Raw genomic sequence first — 15,483 nt, 5'->3', positions numbered from 1 at the left:
CAGGATGCTAGAAGCTCAGGCCGAATTAGAGAGGACTGAAATTGAAGCTAGATATGAACAAGAAGAAATTGATGCTAAGAAAAGATTGGAAGAAATTAGGCTTGAAGAAATAAGAAATAGAAAAAGAACCGAAGAAAAAGCTTTAGCTGCAAAGACTAAATTAGAAGAACTAAGTATTGAGTACGAAACAAGATCTGAAGTTGGAGGTTCTAGAGCGTCGGGTGGTTCTAGAAGATCAAGCGCCAGCATCACCACCTAGACAGAAGATTGTTGAATGGAGGAATGAGGTCAATTCATGCATTGCAGATGGCACAATTAATCAATTTCCTGGGTATGAATTCATGAGTGTTCGTCCCAAAACGTCCATTCCTGCCCATCAGCCCGCACCTGAGACAGAAACTCAGTTTTATTCCACGCCGATAGACGCTCCGCTCAACCCCAACTCAACTTTATTCGTGCCGGCGCCCATCGCCCGGACGTCTCCTCCACGCACGATTCTATCCTCAAGGCTTTAGACTCAACATTGGCTAGTCAACAAGAGCTTAGCCGACGTGCTCTCCTACCACCTATTAACCTAGAAGTATTTGATGGAGACATGACCAAGTTCTCGATGTTCCGCAATGCCTTCTTATGGGTGGTGGAGAGTAACTCTGATGATCCTGCTAGAAGACTTACCCACCTCCATAACTCTTTGAGAGGACCACCCAAGAATCTGATAGAAATGTGTCTCCACATGCCTCCGTCAGAAGGATATGAGGAAGCGTGGAGGCTTCTTTGCCATAAATATGAAGACGATGATGACCTGACTGAGGCCTATCTAAAGAGGCTGTTTGCTTGGAAAGAGATTTCTCCTACAGACAGTCAAGGCCTAGAAGACTACGCGTCTTACCTGAGTAAGGTTAAGGCAGCCCTTGGATCTGACTACATCCGCCTAGAGCTCCATGAGACCATTCGGAAGATAATCGACAAGCTTCCTCATCCAGTAAAGATTAGGTGGATCACCAAGGGTGACGAGCACAAGTACAAACTTCCTGCTCTCATCAATTACCTGAGAAAACAGGCTCGCATAACAAAGCAGATGCAATATTTCGACTGCCGACCTAAGACGAACAATGAAAGGAGGAATAGACCTGTGACGAACAAGACCCTTCCGGTGCACTCCACCCAACCTTCTGGTGGAAAGCGTTGCCTGCACTGTGACAAGACTGGACATGACATAGAGAAGTGCTATGTGTTTGGCAGATTGAGCGTGAATGACCGATGGGACTCCGTCACCAGCAAGCGGATGTGCTTCAAGTGCCTTCAGACTATGAATCACACCTACGGCAATTGCAAGGAGGCCCCCAACTGCAGTAAGTGTGGTGTCGACTCCCATCACACGCTCCTGCACAAGGAGCATAAGCCTGCTTCAACTCAAAGAGCCAGTGCACCAACACGTGAAAAGAAGAACGTTAGTGGGGGTGGCAACCAGACGGGTGCCAGCAAGACCGAGAGTGCCACCACGCCTAACCCCGAGCAGAACCTGCCCCTGCCCAGTACACGCCACCAGCTGCCCGGACGGTCGGACCATGCTGAAGATCGTGCCAGCGCTGATCAACGGCACGCATGCAACCTATGCCTTCATCGACAGTGGCTCAGCTCCGACGCTGGTCACGAAAGGGCTGGTTGAGAAGCTCGGTTTACAAGGCAGATCCTGTAATCAGAAGATGATCACGGAGGCAGGAACCTTCACGTGCAGAGAGGTCGTCTCACTTGACATTGGCAATATCGACGGATCAGAAAGTGATCACATACCGAGCCTTCGTAACCGACAGGATAAACGTCTCTGACGGACCACCTTATGCCGACTGAGTGGTTAGGTCAGTGGCCTCACCTCCGAGAAGTCGAGCTCCACACTCTGCCGGAAGAGGAGCAAGAAGTCGAAGTGATCATCGGACTGAACACGACCCTGAACAGGATCATATTGGATCAACGCCATGGTAAGATCAACGAGCCATCGGCGAATACGGAGTTAGGTTAGGTTACTTTCGGGCCAACAGGAGGCAAGAACGACGTTCTCCCAGTCTACAGTATCCAACCTCAAGATGACGTGACAGAACTTCTTCAGAAGAACTTCTGCAGAGACTTTTGGGAGAAGGAGGCTCTCTCAAAGACCGAAGACTGGCCAAGACAAACGGTCGAGCTGATGACAGACTCTGTCAAACAAGAAGATGGACAGTGACGTTGAGCCTTCCGTATCGAGACGACGTTCATCTTCCCGACAATCATGACATGGCACGGAAACGCGCTCAAACGTTGAAGCGCAAGCTGGAGGCAGACATTGCTTCACCGTACTTCTTACACCGAGCAAGTACAGAAGTACATCATGAAAGGCTATGCTGAAAGGGTTCCAGACGAGGCTCGACAACGATGTGATGGCAGGGTATGGTACATGCCTCACCATGCGGTGAAGCACCCAATGAAACCAAAGGTGAGGGTCGTCTTTGACCTCAAGGCAAGGTTTGGCGGCCATTCATTAAATGACCATCTACTACAGGGGCCCGACCTCACAAATAATCTCGTGGGAGTCCTACTGCGATTTCGGAATGGGCAGTTTGCAGTGACGGCGGACATCCAAGAGATGTTCCACCAAGTTAAAGTACCCATTGACGACCGAGACGTGCTACGATACCTTTGGTGGCCTGAAGGGGACACCTTGACGGATCGAAGAGTACAGAATGACTTCCGTGTCGAGCCCGTTCCTCCCCAAGCGTTGTGAATTTTTGCCTAAGAAAGACAGCCGAAGACTATGGACATCTATACGACGACGAGACAACGACCATTTTGCTGAGGAACTTCTACGTCGACAACCTTCTAAAGTCGTTCCATGACGAAGCAAGATGTGTCACACTGATCAACGACCTCATCAACGTCTGCCGAGATGGAGGCTTCCGCCTGAACCAGTGGACGGCCAACAACAAGTGTGTCCTGGCAACTGTACCTGAAGGGGAAAGAGATGATTCTGTGGCTGTTCTAGACCTCAGTAAGGACAAGTTGCCCACGGAGCGTTAGGCATCCACTGGGACATGAATGATGACAAGCTGATTCCGAGGTGACGTCGGGACAAACCATACAATAAGAGGCGTGCTATCTGTCGTGGCGTCCTCTACGATCCTCTGGGGACAGTGTCACCCTTCACACTCTTGGGGAAGCAAATCCTTCAAGAGATGTGCCGACGCAAGCTTTCATGGGATGAGAAAATGAGCGACACCGAAGTGTTGCAATGGGAAGCTTGGCTGCAGCAGTTCACCTTCCTTCCGGAGTTCAAGCTGAGAAGAAGCTTGATTCCACCAGCATTTGGAGAAGGAGCGTCGTTCCAGCTTCACCACTTCTCTGATGCAAGTCAGACAGGCTACGGAGTCGCCTCATACCTGCGAGTGGTTTCGACGGATGGAGAAGTTCACTGCACACTGCTCATGGGAAGAGCTCGAGTAGCGCCGTTGAAGAGATTGAGCATACCCCGAGCTGAGTTGACGGCGGCTTCCGTGGCGGCTCAGCAAGACTCTAAGATGAAGACTGAACTAGACATTGACGTCGAAGACTCATTTTTCTGGACAGACAGCACGACGGTACTGAAGTACCTCTTCAACGAGAGTGCCAGGTACCAGACATTCGTCAGCAACGAAAGTGAATCTCATACGAGAGCTGACAGATGTATCTTGCTGGCGATACGTCGAGACAGAACGAAATCCGGCGGACCTGGCGTCCAGAGGCGCTAAGATGGAGCAGCTAGTCAAATCAAGCCTCTGGTCCTCAGGCCCTGACTTCTTGAAGAAAGATGAACAGCACTGGCCGACTCTCCCCGCTGACGTCAGACGTGCGGACCTGAAAGACGACCCAGAAGTGAAGAGAGACTTACCTGTGATGGAGATCGCAACAACGGAACAAACGTTCATCAACATGATCGTCTCGCGCTTCGTCATGGATGAAGTTTCTTCGTGTCATCGGTTTACGCACTTAAGTTCTGCCGCCTGAAGACTAGACCCGAGGAGACCAAGACTAAGCTCATTGTGAGAGATCTACGGAGTGCCGAGCTTGCTGTATGGAAGTCAGTTCAAGCCGCCAGTTTTGAGAAAGAGTTCAAGTCTCTGAACAAGACAGGAGGGTGATTAAGTCCAGCAAGCTGGCTCGTCTTCGTCCTTTTCTGGGAGACGGATTGATTCGGTCGGAGGACGCTTGACATCATCCACGATCTCATCTGAGCAGAAGCATCCGATTGTTCTTCCGACCAGGTCTCCAGTAGTCAAGCTGCTGGTGCGCTGGACCCACGAAATACATGGCCATTGTGGACAAACACACCTCATGGCGTTGCTGAGAAAGAAGTTCTGGATCATCCGCTGAAATGCGGTCGTGAGATCCGTTATCTGTAATTGCGTCACCTGCAAGAAGCTGAGCTGCAGGCCTGTGACGCAGATCATGTCCGATCTGCCAGATGATCGGATCACTCCAGGTGACCCGCCCTTCTCCTACACCGGAGCTGACTGCTTCGGTCCCTTCCTGACGAAGCAGGGAAGGTCGAAGGTGAAGCGCTGGGGAGCCATTTTCACCTGTCTGACATCACGAGCGGTCCATAGAGCTCCTCGACACCATGGACCAAGACTCCTTCATAAACGCCGTTCGTCGGTTCGTGGCCAGAAGAGGCCCGGTGAAGCGAATCTGGTCCGACAACGGGACCAACATTGTGGCCGCCGAGAAAGAACTTCGTGAAGCTCTACGAAAGTTTGACACCGACAAGATCACTGATGCTCTTCAGACGAAGGGTATCGACTGAGTTTCAACCCTCCCCACGCTTCACACTCGGAGGAGCGTGGGAGAGGTTGATTTGGTCCATCCGACGTGCCTTGAATGCCGCCTGCATTGACAAGTCACGACAGATGACGTGCTGTCCACGCTCTTCTGTGAAGCAGAAGCGTTGATCAACAGTCGTCCGCTGACCAAGGTCACTGGCGACCCCGACTCACCAGCTGCTTTGACGCCCAACATGTTGTTGACGCTGAAGGGATCACCTGAACCCTTCACGAAGACCGACCTGGCAGGACATGTAACAAAGCGTAAGGTGGCGACAAGCGCAGCTCCTCTCAGACCAGTTCTGGAAGCGCTGGACCAGAGAGTACCTGCCACTCCTTCAGGACCGCCAAAAAGTGGACCACGACACGACGTGAGGTTCAGGTCAACGATATCGTCCTGTGCCTGGATGAAAGGTTACCTCGAGGCACTTGGCCTCTGGGTAGAGTCCTGCGCGTCATCGACTGGGCTCTGACGGAAAACGTGAGGCGTGCAGAGGTCAAGGCTCAAAACGGAGTCTACCTGAGACCAGTGCAGAAGCTGTCTCCTCTTGGAAAATGAGGAATAGTGATTGTGTAATAGTGATGAGTGCACGCCATGCGCTGCTCGATAGTGATGTGCGTTTTATTGAAGTATTTAGTGCGGAGACTAAATAGGGGGTGGTGTAAAACGCCTAGAGCCAACTGATATTAAAAGAATTAATTGAGTATGGCAGTGATAACAGTGCTCTTTGGTGGACTCAAAGGAAAGAAAACGACTTACATGCACGACCACATACCTTCTTCGCCTCTCATTTCATTTTTAAAAGCATGATTCTTGGTTGATATTGCACTAAAATATGAGGTGTTGTATATCAAAATTCATTAAAATTTGTGCACTTTTTCGTGAATTGAGTGTTTTTGTTCTATTGCACTTTGTTTGCCATATCTGAGTGATGCCAAATTTGCCGCTATATGCCCCTTTGTTGTTTCTCAGCCAATGGGAGGCTGCTATGATGGAAATGACTGAGTTTTTTAGTTAGTAATTTTTTGTACTGTATTGATATGTTTTTCTGGCTGCAATTTGGCGATTTCATGAATGATGAAGAAAATAGATTTAGGTTCCATTGAAATTTATTAAACTGTTTTTGAATTGTTGAGCTGCTCTTTGTAGTTTAAATGTGGATATAAATGCAACTGTTTGGCTCTCCTCTGCCTCTCGGATCTCGGGGCCAGAGCGGCGCCGCGTCTCGCATTGCTTGAAGGGACACCTGGGACAGTGCACATGCCAGCGAGACCGAGAGGTTGGTTACGAGTCATTCATTAAAAAGTGTTAAGAACTGAGTGGGGATAGTACAATGTGAGTAAAATGTTTACCTATTAATTATATATGATCTTGTAATATAATATAGCCTATTGTTTTTCTGATTAAAATTGAATTAAATTAGATTGATTATTGATGCCACTGTTGTGTTACAGTGAACGACGCACTTGACGTGATCTAGGCTACTATGAAGATGTAAATGAAGAATGATTGAGGATTTATTAAATACAACATTTCAAGAGAAGCGTCTGTTCCTTTCACCCAACACTCAAAAGCACTTTTTACACCCTGTATGAACCGATGTCTTTCGTCTCCGACATGCCGGATGTCCCAGCAACAATGTATTTCCCAAAGCACATCCCCTTATAACTAGAAATGGTTCCATCAAAGATCTACCCCCAATGGATAAATCTATGTCCAAACAACCCAAAATTCTTATTTTATTTGCCTGAACGGCGCATACAGCTTCCTGCGCAGGTCTCAAAGATCGATCAGAAAACATTGATCTGAACAATTCTTCATTCATCAGGTTAATGGAGGCACCTGTATCAAGAAAGACCCTTACATTTACTCCCTGTACAGACTCAATTACAACAGGCTTCGCCCCTGAGGGTTCTCCCAAAAGTCCAATATCCCAAGAGACACCCATCCAGTTTTCCTGTACAAATGACCGGTCTGTCGACAATGTCTGCCGGTTACCAGATCCCCTTGAACAATTCGCGTGAGGTACTTCCTTATCTGGACTACCAAAATTCGGAAATGTGGACCTGTTATACTGTCTCTGAGACGGGCAAGGCCGCCAAGGATGATCATAACTATTACAACTGCCACAATACCTAACACGGCAAAATCTCTTGATGTGACCCTGCAAGTTATAGTTAAAGCAACGACCCCGTGGGATCCTAGAACTCAAGCCACCCTTCAATCTTGGACTATTATGACTTGCAACCAAATTCTTCGGACCGCGGACTGGATTTCCGCGTCCTACGCAACCATAGGCTGATCTAAGGATTCTCTGATCACTACTTCCTCTCCTCATATTTGTACTTAGATTCACAAACTTACTCTTGGCTAATCACAAATGTAAACATTCCCAAGGTCCCGTAAAAGTATACCCTTTATCAAAACAAACCGAAAGCAAAACAATTTCCGTTAACAGAATTCCCGTACAACACAAAATTACAATGTTAAATCCCTTTACTCAACAATTAATCCCCGAAACTCAAAAGAAAGGTACTCAACCCGGAGCCATCATTAAATCCCAACTTAATTAAAACTACAATCAAATTCAAAGTTCCCGAAACAAACAATTAAATCAAAAGTTTACAAAACCCACCATAAAATGCAAAAATCAATTAATTAAACCCTTAATTAAATTCAAAATTACGTAAATCCAAAAACTAAATTTACTATTAAGTAATCCCTTAAATAAATTCCCAGTGAATTAAACCCATCATCAAACTACATTCCAAAGATCAATTTTACAATTAGCGAACCCTTACAGTTAAATTCCCAAATTAAATGGAAAAAGAAAGAATAAAACAAGTGCTGTTTATGTACACAGCTGATTACTCTTTAGTCAGTCAAAAGGGGTCAAGTTCACTTCTTCCAACGCCAAGCTACAAAAAGGTCATAAAAAAAAACACCCTCAGGAAAAGCGCAATCTCAGGCACACAGAGAGAGAGAGAGAGAGAGAGAAATTTGTCTCCCACCCCCTACAAGCAACAACACCCCTCCCTACTACCCCTCAATCCTCATTGAAGGCCTGATGACGCCTACAGAAAAAAGAAGCTTAGCAGCACATCTCAGAGGCTCGCTCTGTCTCCAAAGGCAAAAACTGCTGGGTGCACACTTACTCCTTTGTCCAAGCAGAAAGTGTTACTCAAGAAAATGCAAGTGCTCTACATACATACATACACACATACCCACATGCACATACATGTGTGATTACAGAAACTAAGAAGTGCATACGCACTTGAGCAAAAATGTTTGCACCCCGCAACTCACAAATATCAAATAAAACACTACCCAATTACAAAAATTCCCAGAAATAATACAACAACAAAATATCACCCTTAAACCCTACATGCTGATGCATACAGCAGATTGCTACAAAAAAAAAAGGAGATACAATATACATATAATACATACAGCGCTTCATAGGCGTGGCAAAGCAAGCACGGTGCTCCGCCCAAAATCGTGACGCAATTGCTACGTCACCGTGGTGATGACGTAACACAATCGTTGCAATCGAAACATCAGTTACAACACAATGACAAAAAAAAAAAACACACAGTTGTCCTAATCACCAGCTACAACACAACAAAAAGGACAATACCACATTACCGTAACAACTAAAAAGAAAAATCACAACACTCACATTAGCAGCGCGTGAATTTCCACCATACGAAGAGAGAGAGAGGGACAAAAAAAATATTCGCGCGTCTTCACGTGTTTTAACACACACTAGCGGTCATAATACTGCAATTACTGCACAATATACAAATCGATATATCACTGTTTTATACCCTACCCAAAACGCTCTTCAAGAAATACTAGCTTGCGAGAGACGCTCGCCTCCCAGCAACTCGCACACTGCTGACCCCCACAAAATCCTATTCTGAGATGCCAACACTAAATTATGTCTCTTCGGAAGCATATACATGCCTAATTATCCAATTATCTAACTCTCTAACATCTTCTCACTGCCCTAACTACCTTATACCGCTGCCACCAAAAACTGTAAAGGCCAATCCTGAAGCCTATACTTTATTTAAGTCTCCGTTCTATGAACAGAGGTTGGTATCTCGCTTTTCACGAGATATTGTTTGATAGTGTGTAGCGTGAGCCGACATCATAAGTTATACCTTTCCCTAACTAAAATCTAAGGACCACTGGAATGAGATACTAAGTACCAAACTAAACCTTTACTGACAAAAAAACCACGAAAATAACTTCTTAAAAATTACGAAAAATGAAAACGAATGATTCATCATAACTATCAAATCTTCTTCTAAGGAAATAAGGTCCAAAATCATAAACACCCAATTGCTTAAGGAAATACAGAAAATAACTCATCTGTCATTCAAATCATAAACAGGTCTATTAATAAAAATCAGGACATCTCAAAATGTCATACCACTCCCTTCCTTGAAGAAGGAACGTGAAGGAAGGAGAAATGGAATACCTGTAAAGAACAGCGTTATATTAAAAACCAAATTCACAAAATACGAATGGATAACCACAAGATTTCACTGCAACAGGGGTAACGTCTGTGCTCATAATTATGAAAGTAAAGTCTAAAATGTTTATGAGTTGTACTCACTTCACAAAATCCTCTGGGAAACAGCACCCATGATTACTGCTTCTCGTTTTGCATGTTCACATGCTCAGTTATACAAATAATGGACCGCAATGCCCAGTCCTTCATTGTTCACTCCCATTTTATTCATTAGGCAATGCACATACGAACATACTCTTTGTGACATCATTCGAGGTCAAAGTACAGCAAGACACCCCTCTGTACTTCAAGGCATCACAAGGTACTCGTGCACAATTATTCTTTTAAAATCCGGATTTATAACCGGTTCAGCTTCTAGAACATTCTAAGCTGAAAATGTATTTTTCACTGCCTGTGTCCTGTCATCAAGGAGCTCTGTGACTTCCTGTGGTATGCAAATAGTTCAGCATTTTACTATATGCTGTGGTAAGTCAAATGGACCCTGTGACAGCTGATTTATAATTTTATAAGGTCACCTTCATGAGCAATTACATATATATATATATATATATATATATATATATATATATATATATATATATATATATATATATATATATATATATATATATATATATATATATACATACATATATATATATATATATATATATATATATATATATATATATATATATATATATATATATATATATATATATATATATATATATATATATATACACATGTAATTGCTCGTGAAGGTGACCTTATAAAAGTTGGGTCAGCTGTTGCAGGGTCCATACATATATATATATATATATATATATATATATATATATATATATATATATATATATATATATATATATATATATATATATATATATATATATATATATATATATATATATATATATATATATATATATATATATATATATATATATATATATATATATATATATATATATATATATATATATATATATATATATATATATATATATATATATATATAGATACATATACATATACATATATATATATATATATATATATATATATATATATATATATATATATATATATATATATATATATATATATATATATATTATCATAATTAGCAAGAACTCTGCTAGCAAATTGCTTCCCCCATTTTCCTTTTTTTTGTTGTTTTCATTTACTATTGGCCGATCGATATTTCAATATTTCGCACAGTCAGAATACAAGATATTAAATCTGTCTGGTCGTTTTCTTACAGGCAAAACCCCCCCTGCAGGCATCAGCTGAACATGACTCAACTACCTATGTGATTGGATGTGCCCTGCCCCATAGGAGGATAAAGCGACAAACCAAAAGGCCTCGCTCTCACATGTGCGCTGGATAGGATGGAGTGACCACGCCATGCCCCTGGATCGCAGTGCCCTTGGCTCCTAACCACGTGGCCTTTCAAAGTATACTTTCCCTCTGTGCATCCCGGCCCAAACCCACGTCTTCCCAGACCGATGACCCACTCCATTTGCTTGGAGTTTCAAGAAGTCCCCATCGCCTTGCCCTTTTACTAAAGCCCTTGCATCCTAACACGTGGAAGAACTTGCCCTCGGAAATTGCAAGTCATCCACGGACCTCTTTCTGCGCTGGAACCAAATTTGCCTTACAAGGGACCCTATATCGTGTAAGCTTCTTGGACAGTTCCTGGAGTCCCCCAGTTTCATTCATCCCGTAGGAATCCCCTTCAGGATCAATTATCTAATTACATTCCTCTTTCCCGTACTAATGTTAGTTGTGTAAATACACTCCTTTAAGTTTACCCACGTGTTTACGTAATATCTCCCTTAAGTAGAAGAGCCTTAAGCTCATATGAAATTCCCCTTTTGTTTTCCTCTATTTTTTTTTTGTTTTCCTGGACCCCCGAAGTCAGAATCACAAGGCTAAATTACCTTAAATTGTTGCTACCTGTCTCACAGAGAATATTTCAAACTAAATCGCCAGGAAAAACATAAAAAATGGCGACCTGGCCATAGATCTGGTTTTGCAGTTGCAGTTCCCCTAGTGTTGCTTTATTGCATTTGCAACTTGCCAGATCAGCTATTAGCAAAGCTAAGCTGGGTACGAGACAATTACGAACCTTTTGTGTAAAACCAGCACACAGATCTTGAAATTCCACGTAAGTAATGTGTTTATCTTAGCAAACCTTTTTACAATCGTGACTGTTCCTAGGAATTAGAAATAGGGACGCATGTATTCACTGAGAGAAAAGAACCGCCGTATTAGATTCATTAATGCATGCCTTTCAGGATAGGTAGTTAGGAAATAACCAGTGCTAAGCATTCTTTGCTTCGAGGAATAGTGCGAAAGAAATTCCTCTGTGATAAATTTTACTTCGTAATTCGGGTTAGTGAATTATTATTTTGGCGCGAATAAATTCCCACGTGGGACAAGACGAAGTCAGCTTGCATTACTGAAATTCTCTTAGACGTCCTGTACCCCCCCAACCCCCGTCCATGCCCGCGTGTGCAGCATTTTTTTTTTCTCCATTCATTTCTCAGCAAACATTTTTCTTTGGGTTTTTCCCATTAGTAATTTCTAAGTCCTAAGGGACGAACCGTATTTCCAAGTCCTCAGAGACTCCTAAAATTCTACGTCGCACGTGGCGAGAAGTCCTCAACCAAAAATTCCACGTCCTCAGAGACTCCTAAAAAAATTCCACGTCGCGAGAGGCGAGAATTCCTAATTCCTGCAGGAAACCCAAAATCAAGTCCTTTTGAGACATTATATAGTTTAGTTCACACACATATAAGCCCTTATGGGACTGATCATTCTAGTTCGTTAGAACAACTCCTTAACTTCATGCTACAGCCGGCCAAGTCCGAGCGTAACAAAATTCAACTATGTCTTCTGAGACGCATATTAAAATTCGTTCGCCAAGAACAACCACGTCTTTCCGAGGCATACTAAGCTTTAACAAAGTCTCCTCAGGCTTATTGATCCCCTGTCTTATTCAGACAGATCCATTCTCCTGCAGTCTGAACGATTGAGTGTTTCAGATTCCTGCAATTGAGTTTTCAGACAACCTGAGTCTTTTCAGACATATCATATAACCATTATTTCAAGATGGCTAATACCAGAGCCCAACAAAACGAGGGCTTCAAATTCTACATGTCCACTGGAAAGGACATAGGACTAGCAGGGCAAGATCTGAGAGAATGGGTTCAAGAGCGAGTGAACGATGCCAGGCCGGAGAGAGAGAGAGAAAGAATTGCCCAAGAGAAACGAGAGGAGAAAGAACAGGTGGAGAGGGAAAGAGAAAGAATTGCCCAAGAGAAAGAGAGAGAGAGAGAGAAAGAATTGCCCAAGAGAAACGAGAGGAGAAAGAACAGGCGGAGAGAGAGAAAGAATTGCCCAAGAGAAACGAGAGGAACGAGAATGGGAAGATCGAGAGTGACAGCACACCCATGAGCTCCAGATGCTAGAACGACAGCACGCCACCCCACCTCCTGTGGTGGGAATGAGTGCCCTCAGCCAAGCTCTCACTCGTTCATGCCAAAATGGACGGAGTCTGAACCCAGTATGGCTTGAAAGGGCCGAACGAGTCCTGGAGTGCTGCGACCTCTCCCCTACGGAACTCTCCCTTGTTCTCACTAAATTCCTGGGAAAGGCCCTCATTGCCTACCACGCCCTTTCAGCAGAAGATAGGGAAACTGGGAAGCCGTACACCAAGCAGTTACGAAGGCGTACGAGATTACCCCGAGCAGTGGAGGAGACGTTGGAGAGCAGCCCAGAGAAGCAGGCCAGACTTGGTCCGATTGGGCGTACCATTCGGAGCGGGCATTAACAAAATGGCTCGATTCTGAAGGAGCCACAAGCACCGCCGAGGTACTCGAGCGGTTTAAATTCGAGCATTTCCTGCGCTACGCCCCTCCTGCCCTCGTCACTCATATAGTGGAAAAAGCCCAGCAATATTCACCGAGTGTTGCCGGATAGCAACATGTGGGAAACTCACCACACTCAAGAAGGATCCACGGGGCGGAAGATAAATCCCCGTCCCTCCTCGGAGGATCACATTCCCACAAGAATGGGAACTCGGGCAAGCCCCAAACTTGCCATTATTGCAAGAAAACAGGGCATTCCTCCGAACAGTGCCGGAAAACCGCCCAATAACTCGCCTAACGCCCTCCACAGGGGCAGCGCGGAAAGACTTCAGCCAGACCTTTTGCACGGCATGTAAGGTTTATGGCCATTCTCCCGCAATAATAAATCAAATATTCCCACCATCGCCTTGGCCGTCACAGATCCCAAGTCATTAGGCCGTCCCGCCGAAGGGCCCGTATACGTGACCCCTCCATGAGGTAGCCACCCCGCACGCCGAGTCACTGCATTCGAGGACTCGGGCACGCAAATCTCTCTCATCCGAAGGGACAGAGTTCCCTATGGAGCTATCGTCAATAGACGAGAACTCGCCACGATCGAGGGAATAAATCAATTTAAAATGATACTCCCTACGGTCCAATGGAGAGTCACAAGACCTCACCAATCAAAAATTTGCAATCTTGCAGTAGCAAGCCATCTCCCCGGAGGCTATGACATCATCCTGGGACAGGAATTTCAGTCCACACAGAAATCACGACAATCTAGTAGGGGTCCACATTCCCCGAATCATTCCGCGGGCTCGAGTAATCCTTCCCCGCTTCTCCCTCAGTCGAGACTGGCGCCCCCTGGGTACCAGAAGGACGTGCAGTCCCTACCAGTGCCACATGAGTACGATGTACAGTGGCCCCCTCGATCGGTTCCCGATCCAATTCCAGTGCCCGGCCCTGCCTCAGTGCCAGTGCCAGGGCCCCAATCAGATCTCCCTTCCGGAGATGCCCAATTCCTGCCGGTGCCACTTGCATGCACCGAGCAGTGCCAAGCTTCGTCCGTCCTGACCGACGAGCCAAAGAAACCTCTGATAGTGCATGACTCTGCCGTAGCGCCAGCGCCAGAGCACTACCCCGATCTCCATTCACGGGATCCAACTCAGGACCCCCTCTCTTCTCCTAGGCCCGGCACCGCTACCTGCGTCGATAAGAGAGATGGTTCCTCTCCGACCACAGCGGAAGCTCACCTGCAGGTGCGGCCTCGCAACCCGCGCCTGAGGTGGTCATTGATACCTGCGAGCCGCTCACGCGCTCCCCACCTCCTCTCTGCCTCAGTCCATCGCCGGGCGCAATTGCAAGTCAGGATTCTGCCATATCTTACTTGGCCGGTGAACTACAAGAGCTGCGACGGATCATGGTAGAACCAGCACGGATAACTCCTGCGTCAGCTGTCGCAGCAGCAGGCCCAGGTGGCACTCCGTGCCGCCTTCCGGTCTCGGGCCTTCAGTTTCCCCGTCCGAGGACGACTGTCCCCTTCAGAAAGGTTCAAGGCGAAATTACCACGGGCGTGGGAATTTCCAGGTAGTTTACAAAGAGCTCCCCTGGCACCCGTGCCAACATTTCATTTTTCGAAGGTCTTGGCACCTCTAATCCAGAGGGGGATGTCAGGCCCTCCACTATCTTCTTCCGTTCCTCAGGAACTTCTACCTCTTATCATCCTCTATTAATCTTTCCTTAAATTATCACCACAAGAGGCAATTAAGTATGGGATACCATTCCCCACACAATGTATAAATCATTGAGAATAACAGAGTGAGAAGTGGCACGCCCTTGCGCCCATACCTTGGCATTGGGCGTGCGTGTCAGCTCTTCTTGAAGGAGTCACGCCCTTTGGGTGCACTTTTCTCGCCCTGGGACTGAAGTGATATTCCGGGGAGTAATTTATAGGCGAAGGAGGATAAATTCCCGCCTAGCACAATAAAACCCTCACTCTTTTTCCCAATTAAAGAAACACGAACTATAAAAATTCATTCCCAAACCAGTAAATGTATTTTTCTTTACACACCTGTGTAAAAACCTGAGTCACCTCTGGAAATAATAAGATCAGGAAAGGAGTTTGTTATTTACCTCCTTCTCCATCGTGAACCTTATGTTTGGATGTTGTCGGTTGATGAACTCCAGAAAGGACTCTGCATGACATTCATGACGAAATAGGGAGATCGCGTGTCGTCAACATATCTTCGATAAAATCTGGCGGGACCTAATGGGACATTG

At 45.2% G+C, this 15,483-nt stretch overlaps 2 protein-coding genes across 2 annotated transcripts; both read left to right on the top strand.

Annotated features, from left to right (window-relative positions):
• Positions 1 to 282: 282 nt before the first annotated feature.
• LOC136842348 (uncharacterized) lies at positions 283 to 1,669 on the top strand. The gene is made up of 2 exons (XM_067109608.1): positions 283 to 287; positions 424 to 1,669. The coding sequence occupies exons 1-2, from the start codon at positions 283 to 285 to the stop codon at positions 1,667 to 1,669; spliced, it is 1,251 nt and encodes a 416-aa protein (XP_066965709.1).
• Positions 1,670 to 3,206: 1,537 nt separating this feature from the next.
• On the top strand, positions 3,207 to 3,758 carry LOC136842340 (uncharacterized). Its single transcript, XM_067109599.1, has one exon. It carries the CDS (start codon positions 3,207 to 3,209, stop codon positions 3,756 to 3,758), a length of 552 nt encoding a protein of 183 aa, XP_066965700.1.
• Positions 3,759 to 15,483: the final 11,725 nt, after the last annotated feature.

The sequence above is a fragment of the Macrobrachium rosenbergii genome, chromosome 2 (assembly GCF_040412425.1).
Source record: "Macrobrachium rosenbergii isolate ZJJX-2024 chromosome 2, ASM4041242v1, whole genome shotgun sequence".
NCBI classification, from domain to species: Eukaryota; Metazoa; Arthropoda; class Malacostraca; order Decapoda; family Palaemonidae; genus Macrobrachium; species Macrobrachium rosenbergii.
The sequence above is the reverse complement of the archived record's forward strand: the minus strand, read 5'-3'. Positions and strand labels throughout refer to the sequence as shown.